Source organism: Crassostrea angulata, chromosome 6, assembly GCF_025612915.1.
Source record: "Crassostrea angulata isolate pt1a10 chromosome 6, ASM2561291v2, whole genome shotgun sequence".
Lineage (NCBI taxonomy): Eukaryota > Metazoa > Mollusca > Bivalvia > Ostreida > Ostreidae > Magallana > Magallana angulata.
The window spans coordinates 56,053,968-56,066,882 of NC_069116.1; the positions used below are offsets into that span (position 1 = coordinate 56,053,968).

The 12,915-nt window shown below is 37.6% G+C and overlaps 2 protein-coding genes across 2 annotated transcripts; one reads left to right on the top strand and one right to left on the bottom strand.

The window, feature by feature from the left end:
• Nucleotides 1-4,222: 4,222 nt before the first annotated feature.
• On the bottom strand, nt 4,223-5,434 carry LOC128187614 (uncharacterized protein K02A2.6-like). Its single transcript, XM_052858025.1, has one exon. The coding sequence runs from the start codon at nt 5,432-5,434 to the stop codon at nt 4,223-4,225; it is 1,212 nt and encodes a 403-aa protein (XP_052713985.1).
• A 4,790-nt stretch (nt 5,435-10,224) lies between these two features.
• LOC128187667 (toll-like receptor 6) lies at nt 10,225-11,389 on the top strand. The gene has a single exon (XM_052858081.1). It carries the CDS (start codon nt 10,253-10,255, stop codon nt 11,111-11,113), a length of 861 nt encoding a protein of 286 aa, XP_052714041.1. The 5' UTR covers nt 10,225-10,252; the 3' UTR covers nt 11,114-11,389.
• Nucleotides 11,390-12,915: the final 1,526 nt, after the last annotated feature.

The following is a 12,915-nucleotide window of genomic DNA, read 5'->3' on the forward strand; positions in this document are numbered from 1 at the left end:
GATAGAGACTTTTACACCCAATACTTTATAAAGGAACTGAGGTTGAAATGTGATTCCACATGTGATATGGGAATATCACAAGTGAAATGACGTGCTACCGAAGTGACGTCATTCCTTTTCGCTGTTTGATGGGTGGATGTGTATACAGTAGGAGATGGAAGAACAATGCAGTAGGGTTGGGTTGTGAGATTTCCCACCCACCCACCCTTTGGGTTACATTCTCAACTTTGGTTCCTAGATACGAGACTTTTACACCCAATACTTTATAAAGGAACTGAGGTTGAAATGTGATTCCACATGTGATATGGGAACATCAGAACTATGTTGTTCGATCGGTAGGTGCTCAAGTGAAGAGATGTGCATCATTGTTGAAGTATACTAGTAACCTTAAAACCCATTGTTTCTGGGGTGTTGATCATTAATTTAACAATTTCTGCTCCCTTTTCAAACAGATTTACACACGAGACCAAGATTGGACTAGAAGTGTGTTAAGATAAAGCTTAAATTGTTCAAAGTTTACGAACGACGACAGCAATATAAGGGTAAGCGTATCCCTTTATAATTCCGTTCACCTAAGTATAGTATCATACCGTGGATTTTTTTTTATCGAGACCTGTTTGGGCGTGCGGTTAGCAACTTCACCTCATAAATACACCATGTTACAGAAGCAGCAACAACACCACATGAAGAGGGATACCTAGATCTGGAAAATGGCTCGCAAGATGAGCTCATGACGTGTGCAGGTGAAAGTCATTGGGAAGCCAGTGCACCGATAAATCCTCTGTCGATTAAGGCCAACACCAGGATAGGTACCTGGAACATCAGAACCCTATACAAGGTCAGAAACGTTGCCGAAGTAGCAAAGGAGATGATCAGGTATAACATCAAGGTACTTGGCCTATTAGAAGAATTATCATATATATCTCTGGACATGAGAACCAGGATCATGCACATACTCAAGGGTTTACCTTTATGCTGTCACGAGAAGCAAAAAAGCGATGATAGCATGGTAACCAGGCCGCCAAGCCATGTCAGCCAGGTTAAAAATGGAAGGAAGATCACAATCATTCAGTGTTATGCCCCCAATAAATGCAACAGACGAACAGGAGAAGGACAAATTCTAGTCTACATTAAAGACAAGGATAGACCTTACGCCTCGCACAGCCATCAAAATTGTGAGGGAGATCTAAATGCCAAGGTTAGAGAGGACAACACGCACAAAGAAACTCATCATGGGAAAGCTCGGCATCGGAAATATAAGACTTCTTTTACAGACTACTGCAATTTCAATGAGCTAGTTATAGAGTTATAGGAGACACTATCTCTCAACATATGAAGATATAAAAAACATCCTTGACTCCTCCAGATCGAATGACAGAAAATCAAAAAGACCATATTACCATCATGCGAAAATGAAAGAGAAGTTTGTTAGGACAAGACGAGCCTCAGAAAAAAATCCTACAGCTACGCTGAGAATGAAACTTAAAGGATTTAAAGACAAACCAATAACACCTCACTACAAATTTAATGTCTTTTACAATACTGCAAAATGCAAAACATTCGATGCACTGGGGAGTTTGAGATCAATATCTCTGGAAAACAATTGAGTTAAGTTCCAAGACATTTTGAAAACTGCATGCAGTGAAGTTTTAGGAAAGAGGAAGAGCTAGCACAAAGATTGGATGACAGCAGAAACATGGGAAATACATGTACTAAAAGTAAGGAAAGCTTTGAAGCAGAAAATTAACCAATGGAAGGATGCTCAACAAGAAGAGGGAAGAAAATAAAGTGAGGCCAACAAACAAGTTAAAAAGAATGCCAGAGAATACACAGACAATTTCTCCATGACGTGACTGATGAGGCAGAGACAGAGAACAACATGAAAAAGCTGTAAAATAAGCAGAACGCTGTCGGTAAAAAAAGTGAATACCAAAATACCAGTGAGAGACAAACAGGGAAGGATGATATAGAACAAAGAGATAGATGGGGAGAGCACTTCAAGGAAGTTCAAAATCGGCCACCATTACTCAGTCCTGCAAGCATTCAAACAATTGAGATGAACTTCACATCACTAATTGACCCACGTCTGGAGTAGAAATCACCAATTTAACACAGTTAAAACACAGGAAAACGGAAAACCAACTGGTCCTGATGGTATTCCTTCAGAGGCTCTTAAAGCTAGGTGACCTGTCGTAATGTGATAATTGGCGAGGTATCATGCTTTTATTCATTGCCACCAAGGTTCTTACAAGAGCAATATTGGATAAATAAAAGAAGCATTGGACAAGGTAATAAGGTCAGAGCAAGCAGGTTTCGCCAAAACAGATCCTGCACAGACCACATTGCTACCCTTCGAGTCATCATAAAGCAGTATTTTCAGTGGCAGTTTCCCCTATCTTCAACATTTGTGGATTTTGAAAAGGATTTTGACAGTGTGGATAGGTCAACTATCTGGAAGCTAATATTATGTAATTAAATGCCACCAAAATAAATTCGCTAGCATCATTAAAAACCTGTATGACGACGCCACATATCACATTATCCAAAATGGAAAATTTACACATCCATTTAAAGTAGAAACTTGAGTACGGCAGTGTTGCATTGTTTGACCAACCATATTTGTAGTTGTGATTGACTGGATCATGAAGGAAACAACGCAAGGCAACAAGACTGGAATCCAGTGGACCTTCACCTATCGATGACCTGGATTTTGCAGATGACCTGCTATCCTACAAACAACAACACGCACAGGAGATATTATTACGCCTTGCAGAAAAAGTAAAAAAAAAAGGCTTTAAAAAAGCTTAAAAAGACAGAGTAGATGAGAATGAATAACAAACAGAATGCACGAATAACATAAAATGGAGATAAAAACAGAGAAACCGATAAATTTACCTATCTTGGGACCATTGTCAGCAAGGACGGGGGCGCTGACGACGATGTTAAAAGCCGTACTAACAATTTAAGGCAAGACATTCAATACCCTCAGCCAAATTTAAAATTCAAAAGCACTCACTCTCCGTCAACACCAAAGAAAGAATCTTTTATAAAAATGTAAAATCAGTCCTGTTGTATGGCTTGGAGACCTGGAAGTTAACGAAAACAATCAACACAAAACCAGTCTATGGGAAAAGACCGATTAAGATCCCATCTACATTGAAATAAAGAGGAGGAAATGGGGATGGATAGGCCACACTCTACGTAAATCCCCAGAAAATTTCACAAGATAGGCACTGAAATTGAATCCTCGGAAAAAGAGGAAGGTGTCATATACAACGCATGTGTGTGTGTAGACTGTTTATTATTATTCAGCTTCAATAACATGTTTTACATAATAGTACATTTTACCATATAAAAAAACATGTGGTTGACAATGATTATGTAATTGACTTGTACTTTAAATATGTCACATCTCCCTTTCTTTCAAGAATTTAGTTTAAGCCAATCTACATACAATTATATTAAACAAAAAGAATTTCGAATTTTACTTTAAAAGTTTAATAAATGAAAATTTACTGTTCTGTAAATTGTCCTGTTATCATAGGTTCCATCTCTGAATCCTTATGAATCAATACACGAGTTGCACCGATGCTCTGTCTGAGCCACTACAACTTTCACTGATAATTTCAAATAAAGAAATAAAATATTGAACACATTATCACCGATTTCACAACTAATCACGGAATCTTGATGGAAGTTTGATTTCACGTCCCGACCTGGTCTTCACTGGACTCTTTTGAGGCGCGTCCTTCTGTATCTCTTCTGCGTTACCAATAGTAGGTTTCCTCTAGGGTTTCCTATCCACGCGATCCATCGATCCATGTTGGGCAGTATGATCCAGGAATGGTGTAATTTCCAGGTTTTCTTCTTCTTCTTCCCTCACTTCCGCAGGATTAGAGTTCGTTGGCCTTAAGTCATTTCTATTTCTGCGATATTTCCTGCCATTGTTTCCCTTAACTACATATGAACGTGGCAATTCATGTTTCTCTGCAACTGATCCATGTATCCACTGATCATTGTGTTTGATCATAACCTTTTCTCCTGGAATCAATGGTTTCAAGTCAGATTTTGGAACATGTTTATCAAATTTTCTCTTCTGCTTGGCCTGGCGAGTCTTTAAGCTTTCTTTGACAAATTCAGCGTTTTGTGGTTTCAAAAGTGTTGCTGATACAGGTAACTTTGTCCTTAATCGTCTCGCTAGAAATAACTGAGCTGGCGATAATCAAAGTTCTTCTAAAGGTGTGTTCCTATAGTCCAAGATTGCCAGGTAAAAATCCTTTGCTTTTTCGAGTAAGTGTTTGATTGTTTGAACCATTTGTCCATTGGATTGGGGAAAATGGGGACTAGACGTCAAGTGGCGAAATTCATAATCTTGGGCAAATTTCCTAAATTCAGCACTAGCAAACTGAGGTCCATTATCAGACAAGGCTTCATCAGGAATACCGTATCGTGCGAACAGGCTCTTTGGATGTTGAATCACACAACTGGAGTTAGGCTGTTCCAGTTTCGCTATCTCTGGCCATTTTGAATAAAAGTCTACTGACAGGAGATACTGGTGTCCATTGAATTCAAACAAATCCATGGCTATTTTAGACCAAGGTCGGTCTGGTATTTTATGAGGAATAATACTTTCTCTTTGATTTTGTCGTTGATGGGTAGCACAAATGCTGCATTTGGAGATAATATCTTTAATGTGACTTCCCATAGATGGCCAAAACATGACTTCACGTGCCATTGCTTTGCATTTTACAATGCCTAAATGAGATTCGTGTATCCTCGCTAACATTTCCTTACGACAGGTTTGTGGTATCACTAGTCTAAGACCTTTGTAGATCAAGCCATCTATGCATGCAAGTTCATCTCTGTAATTCCAGTAGGTGCGTATTTCCACAGGAAGTTGATCGCGACTCTCTGGCCATCCTTCTAGAATAGCTTTACTGAGTAGAATCGTTTCAAGATCTGCAGAAGCTGATTTTTGTAATTCTGCATACTTTCCAGGTGATAGGGGTAAGTATGACAAAGCATTTACGGAGAATTCATCAACTAACTTCTCTGTTGTCTCTTTCAAGTAATTTCTGGATAGATGATCAGCTACAACAAGAGTATTCCCAGGTTTGTATGTTACATCCAAGTCATAACATTGTAATGTAAGAACCATTTTCTGCAGTCGGACTGGAATGTCATGTAATGGTTTACGGAATATAGATTGAAGAGGTTTGTGGTCAGTTTCAACTTGAATTCGTCTTCCATAGACATACTGGTGAAATTTCTGACAGCCATAAACTATAGCTAGGGTCTCCTTTTCCAACTGTGAGTACTTCTGCTGTGTTGTAGTCAAAGCTCTGGATCCAAGACCTGTTGAGCTGCTGTCCACTGTAAGTAAGACTGGTTTTTCAGGATCAAAATATGTCAAAACTGGAGTATTGGTTACCATCTCCTTCAGTTTCTGGAAACTTTTCTGCTTGTTTCCATCCCAATGCCGTGCAACATCCTTAGAGAGTAATTGTCATAAGGGTGCCGATTCCTGAGACAAGTTTGGAAGAAATTTGGTAAGATACTGAATGAATCCCATGAATTTCCTTAGGTCCTTTTTGTTAGCTGGCGGTGTCATTTCTGTCACGGCCCGGATCTTCCCTGGATCTGCCTTGAGTCCTTCACTACTGAGAACATGTCCAACATAGGTCACTTCCTTTCTGCGGAATTCACATTTTTCGGAACTCAATTTCAAATTATAGTGTCTTGTTTGTTCTAAGACTTTCTTTAATCTTTCGTCATGTTCTTTTAGAGTTTCACCCCACACAAGAATATCATCAACGATGACTTCAGCACCGTCAATGTCTTCCACCATTCGTGACATCACACTTTGGTATATTTCCGATGCACAGTTTAGACCAAATGGCATCCTAAAGAATCTGAATCTTCCAAGTGGTGAGTTAAATGTACAAAGTTTGGAACTGTCCTCGTCCAGCTGAATCTGCCAAAAACCGGAAGTTGCATCCAACTTAGAGAAGTTCTTGGCATTTGGCATGCGAGAGACAATTTCCTCAATGGCAAGCATAGGATAATGGGGTCTTCTTATGGCTTTGTTGAGATCTCTAGGATCAAGGCAAAGTCTCACTGAACCATTGGGATTTATGACTGTAACAAGGCTGTTGACCCACTCAGTTGGCTCTATCTGCCGAACAATGATTCCGTCTTTCTCCATGGTTCTAAGTTTGTCCTTCACCTTTAGACGAAGTGCTACTGAGATACGTCTCGGTGGATGGATGACTGGTTGCACATCTTCCTTCAAGTGTATCTTGTGTTTGCCAGGTAAACGACCAACACCAATGAATAAATCTGAATAATACTTGCGTATCAACTGTTCGGTTAGGTTTTGTGAGGCCTGTGTTTCAAATTGTGCCACACTAAACATCTTCTGAACTAGTCCTATCTGTTGACTTGTTTCTGATCCAAGTATTGTTGGAGTTTTGATGTCTACAACTTCAAATGGAATGTTGAATGTTTCTTGGTGGATTTCATGTTATGTCCACTGAAGCTTTTCAATACGGCTTCTGATCTCTGTATTGTTTCACTGAATTTCAGGCACTGTAGAACATTCCGGCTAACGACATTACATTTGGCTCCAGTGTCCACATGCATTGTTACAGTATGGTCATTCACTTTACAGTTAATTGTCCAGTCTGATTCTGGATTTACAGAGTTTACTTCATGTATCATGCCCATACATATTTCAGCAGATGTATCACTTTCTTCGTCACTTTCACTGTCTGTATCTGATGATATTTCTTGTGCCATATTCACTTTCTTCTTTTGTTTATGATATTCTTTGGTTTTAACATGCTTGTGGGAGTACGACTGTGTTTTAGTTTTGCACATTCTTGCGAAATGGTCAGGCTTCTGACACAAATTACACAACTGACCAATAGCCGGACATCTATCTTTATAGAAATGTTCGTATCCACATTGGGAACACTTCTGTTTTGCCTTGAATGCATGAGGTTTAACTGCTTGCGGCTTCTTCTTTACAATCATATTCACATTAGGATCTTCCCCTGATGAATTCATAGATTTCAATTGCTTCTGTGACAGCTCAAATGTTCTTACAATGTCTGTTCATTTCTGTGGGGTCAGCTCTGATCCTTCACTAATGAGTTTTTCACGAACTTTCTTTGATTTCACACCAAACACAATGTGATCTCTCAACATCTCATCCTCAATATCAGGATTATAACCACAGTCATTGAACAACACTTTCAAATCGGTATAAAACTGTTCAAAAGTTTCTTCTTCATCTTGAGTGCGACACTTGAACTTGTAACGTGCATATATCACATTAGATTTAGGCTTGCAATATTGTTCAAAACGGTCAAAATAAACTTTTAAAGTTTTCTTGCCATCACCTTGCAGATTCCAAGTCGAATAAATGTTTCTGCCCTTTTCACCTACCCATAACATTAGGTAATTGCACTGTTGTTCCTCCGATTTTCCTTTGAGAGGTCCAACAAACATAAATTCACAGTGAGCTTTGAATGATTTAAATGCACTCGCGAGGTCCTGAGATTCCCTTCGGATTTGGCTCCTTGTCCGATGCCATCTTTTCAACATGACATGAAATATGACTTCAAATGGTCACTGTAAATGTCGAACACTTAATTTCCTTTAAGGATGTTTTCGTTTGGTCGGGGTATCTGGCCGATTTTGGCAGCCACTTCTGACACCATGTCATATACAACGCATGTGTGTGTGTAGACTGTTTATTATTATTTAGCTTCAATAACATGTTTTACATAATAGTACATTTTACCATATAATAAAACATTTGGTTGACAATGGTTATGTAAATAGGTTGCACTTTAAATATGTCACAGAAGGTGGGCAGTCCTGTGAAGCAGACTAACAGGTCTTTCAAATAGGGTAAGGTTTTTAAACCTTATTGAACTAAACTTTATTTTACAACGGTTGATTTAATATCTCTCGTTGGTAGTGATTCAGCGATAGTCGCCGACGATCGAAAAATCGTCGTTAGACTGCTACCGATGCCGACAATCGATAGCTGAAAGCTGACATCGATAGTCGGTAAACATTTGACTAAAATTTGAACTCGCGGTAAACAAATCCGTTTTGTGCCGGTTCTATGCATTTTTTAATTTCCGAAAAGAACGATAACTCTAAATAAAGTTCAAAGTTAAAATGGCTGAGCAAAGTGGGCAGGACGCGACGACAGGGTCTCAGATCTACCCTTAACTAAGGACAACCCGGTCGGTAGTCCGAAATATTTGACGTTTTCCTGGCTTTTTAAACAATTTTGATATTTAACATGCCAGGCAAGTAAAATATCAAAATCGTTTAAAAGCCAGGTAAACGTCAGATATTTCGGACTTCCCGGTAGGTTGTATGGAAATAGTTTGGCTTCACTACGAAAAAAAAAGTAGACAGAACTTATATGTGGTGGTAGTCAGTTATTCTGCAAACTCTGTAGAAAATCGTATGCCAAAAAAGGTAAACAGAAAAAAAATGTCAGCTTCACACCACGACTTACACGTCACATGTTAGACATGTTTTGTTGCTTTCCGCGGTCAGTGAAGTTTGCCAGTTCCATTTTATAAATTAATTTTTTTTTATGATCAGCGTTTACGATGATTTAAAATCCAAGATTTAGAATGAGATGGTCTTAGGAGGACACAATAGTGTTTTTGAAAATGAATATGGATTTGTACTCGTGAAAAATTGAAAACTGAATAGTGGTAAATACCTTGTACCGTACATGTTCTGTATTTTTTCTGATAAAAAATTGATACTTGAACAGAAAGTTCATAACTTACTATGGCTTTAATTGTTATAATAGTAATAACACTCTGTCACATAACAGAAACTTTTAATCTGCAAAAGCTGAATGCCTATAATGCCCTATATTGAAATACAAAACTTCTATTGACTTATTGTGTTATTTATCTCGAAACAAAATCTATCTAGCTGAAAAATAACTTCTTGTTTATGATTTAATAATAATAATAATAGAGGTTTGAAACAAAAGTGCATTTATGACCATATTTATTAAAGTTCATTTTGCAAATGCCTATGTTAGTTATATTTGCTTGAATATACTATAAGTACGTGTACATAATTAATACATGTAACTATAAATTCAGTAAGTTGAAAATCTCCGATTATTTTCGATTATGAATTGAAATGGTGTTTCCGATTCGATTCGATAATCGATAGTGTTTTCTGTCCGATTCTGAAACACTACTCGTTGGCCCCGATAATAACACAAAGGGGTCATGGATGTGAGTGGAACCGGAGCGTCTTGAGAAAACCCAAGCAGGCGACCACCATACCCTTTCACATACTGTTGAATCATTAAAATTCGTGGGGGCCAATTTTCGTAGATTGCTTAAATTTTACAGGTTCATGGGGACGTAATTTCGTGTATTCTCCAACAAACACGTATTCTAACTTACAAAAGGAAATATGACTTTATTGCCTTAATTTATTAATTCGTGGAGGATGTTAATTCGTGGATAAGAGGTACCCACAAATTCTACGAAAATTGAGCCACCACGAAATTTAATGATTGATTCCACAGTACATGTACAACCACTGTCGATCATGGGGATTGAACTCCGGTTGCACCTAATGCTAGCTGCTTGAAACAAACTGACCAATACGGTAAAATCATGTTGTTTTACTCGTTCTAACATTTTCGTCATGTATGTTTTGCAACTGGTTGACATTAGTACATTGCTCCTTTGCATTCACGCTCTCTATTCCGTGATCTATGGTTGTTTATCAGCCTTAAAATTTCTTGGAATCAATTTTGTTCCTGACCATGAAAACCCTATAGCGTAAATGTTCCTGTTTTCGACGGAAATACCATACCTTCTGTTATCGTTAGACTTTTCCGTGTTTTTTTTTTTCATATAAAATCTTATTTAACCTCTTCTTTCAAATCTTTGGAATGCCTCTAATCAAACATAAAATTGTGCTATGTACACGATTTCTAAAGTAAAATATACCAAATCTATTCTACATAGACTGTTCAGGTAGTTGAATCAGACCTAATGTCCTCCATTATAAAAGATTGATTTCATGAATCTTGCATTGAAGACTGGGAATTGCATTTAAATATAAAGAAAAATAGGTTTAGTGTGAAAAAGGGATATTTAAAACCCGATCATGTTCATAAAACCATTAAATTTGTCAAAACATGGGATACAGTGGTTCCTGAAATTGTGATGAAGTTACCTTAATGAATAACTTCAACAATTATAGCTACGGTCAGCTCAAAAATGATAGTCTTGAACACGTAAAAAAGAAGAAACGAAGAGGATGGATGAGAAGAAAGAAACGTGATGTTCAATATCAAGAAGATTGGATGTGGAGAGATAGTGTGGAAGATCTACAAGTCGATTCTGGTAAGGATTCCAAACCTGAAGTCAGAAATCAAGTGTCTCTCGATCCGTCCGCTGGCGCTTGGAATGTCAGCTCAGTCTTAACAGGGTCTTTATTATTCCTAACCATCTCTTCTCTCATCTTGTTTGTCGTGTTTCAGAAGAGGATAGAGTACCGGGTGTACAAAGTTAAACAAAATCTGAGGCGGCGCAAACGACATCCGGGTAATCGCGAGACAGGGCGGCCATTCCTTCAAGAGGACAAGAAGTATGACGTGTATCTATCTTATTCTGAGGAGGACTACCCATGGGTAAGAAAGCATATTCTTTCCCACATTGACGAATGGGAAACAGATGAGAACAACGCTACTGCTTTTAATACATACAAAATGTATTGTAGTGATCGAGATTCCCATCATGGCAAGTCGGAACTGGAGAATATGTGCAAAAATATTGAGCTGAGTCGAGTTGCTGTTGTTGTATTTTCCAGCAGTCACACACAGAAACATTTACACACAGTGGAACTTGAGCACCTTCTATATAGCAAGGATATATCTGTTATTCAGGAAATTGTCATTATAATGATAGAAAAACTCAAATTCAAACAAATTCCAACAGTCCTCCATCACCAGATTAAACAAGACAAATTCCTCCGATGGGAGGCCGATGAAACAAAAGAGAAAAAATTCTATGGAGATTTAATAAGATATCTGAAGTGATACTTTTTTTTCGTTAATGACACCCTCTATGCATCGCTTGTACACGCAATTTGTATGAACACAGAGGAAACGTAAAGATACCTAATGTTGATAACCTTCCAAATATTTGTAAAGAAATACATTTGACCATTGTCAGATGACTGTATAATTATGACTTGTAAATACACAAAAATTTGAGAGGAATTTTAACCCACGTAGGCCGTCCAGTTTTTTTTTTTAGCTCACTTACTGAGCTTCTCTGATCACCTTTGTCCGGCGTCCGTCTTTCCGTCCGTCCGTCTGTCCGTCCGTCTGAAAACGTTCTATATATTTGATTTTTCTCCAGAGCTACTGGGTCAATTTCAACCAAACTTGGCACATAGCTTTATTGGGTAAGGGGGCTCAATTTTTTTTAAAATGAAGGACTTTGCTCTCTTTCAAGGGGAGCTAATTAAGAATTATTGAAATTTTGTAGATATATTTCAAAAAATTTCTTGAAAACCAATTGGCTAAGAAAAGCTGTAAGTTATGTAGAAGCATCCTCAGGTAGAGTAGATGCAGATTTACTCAAATCTTGATCCCGGAGGGTAGGAAGAGGCCACAAGGGGGGAGGGGCGGGGTTCGCATTTTTATATAAGAAAACATAGAGACAAATCTCAGCCAACCTTCTTCACAAAAAAAAAAAACACCAAACGGGAGTCGACCAAACAAACCTTGAATTTGTCTGCGAACTGCCTCTTTTACTGCGTACGGGTTTTGGTATGGTTTGTTACGGATTTGATCACTAGTGTTCAAATTAACTTCATGTTGGGTGATATAAGTTCTGCCAGAGAGATCTGTCAAAACACCTTTGAAATCATCTAACATACATTGTAGCAAGCATTGGTTCTATTTGGTCTACATCAAGTTTGTTTACCCTGACATCTTTGTAGAACTCAGTCTCTGTCTCAGTCTCGGTAGAAGGCTCATCAACTGTTCATATTGTAAAAATAATTTATGTATTATTATTTTAAGTTTGGTAAAATAAAGTCAGCAAACAATGACTGTTTAACTTTTATGTTTCCTTAGACCTGTATTATCTTATACATTTTAAGTCCATATCAGAATGACAATTACATTCCATAGCAACCAAGTGGTGGTGTTTTAGATAACAACAAGGTAATTATATATTAAAGAGCTGAAAGATTGTTATCAATTTCTTTCAATATTAATAGAATTTGTTTTTATGATAAAGGTATCAAAGCAACAGTGGATCATGTCCTAGAAACTCACTAGTACATATAGCAACCCTTTTCCGAAGTTCCAAAACCTAAAAAAAAAAATCAAACATACATGAGTTGAAAGATAAATCATCGATGCTTCTAAAATCACATGACGCTCATTTAAGTACTCTAAGTCATCAAATCATCACCATTTAAAAAATACATGGCATAGGTGACAAGAAAAATTACTCAAATAAAGTGTGACATATACATATCTACTTATTTGACGTTATAAATAACCTAATATGCAACGAAACCGTACATTTCCTGTTGCGGACATAGTGCGAATATTCCTCTTGAGTCTCGTAAAAGATCACGAGGAACTGACGAAAACTATCATAGCATTAACAAAACATCTTTAATAGACTCTTCATAATACACGGAACCTTAAAACTACAGCTTTAAGTTCTAAGTTTAAGTTCTTAGACCAAGAACATATTTGTTTTTTTACAAATCAGAAAGAAGGATGGAAGTGTATACAAAACAAATCGTCAGCACCTAAGTCTCCTCAGAAAAGATTTTATCAAGAAACTCAAGAAACACCCGTTTATATCGTGACGT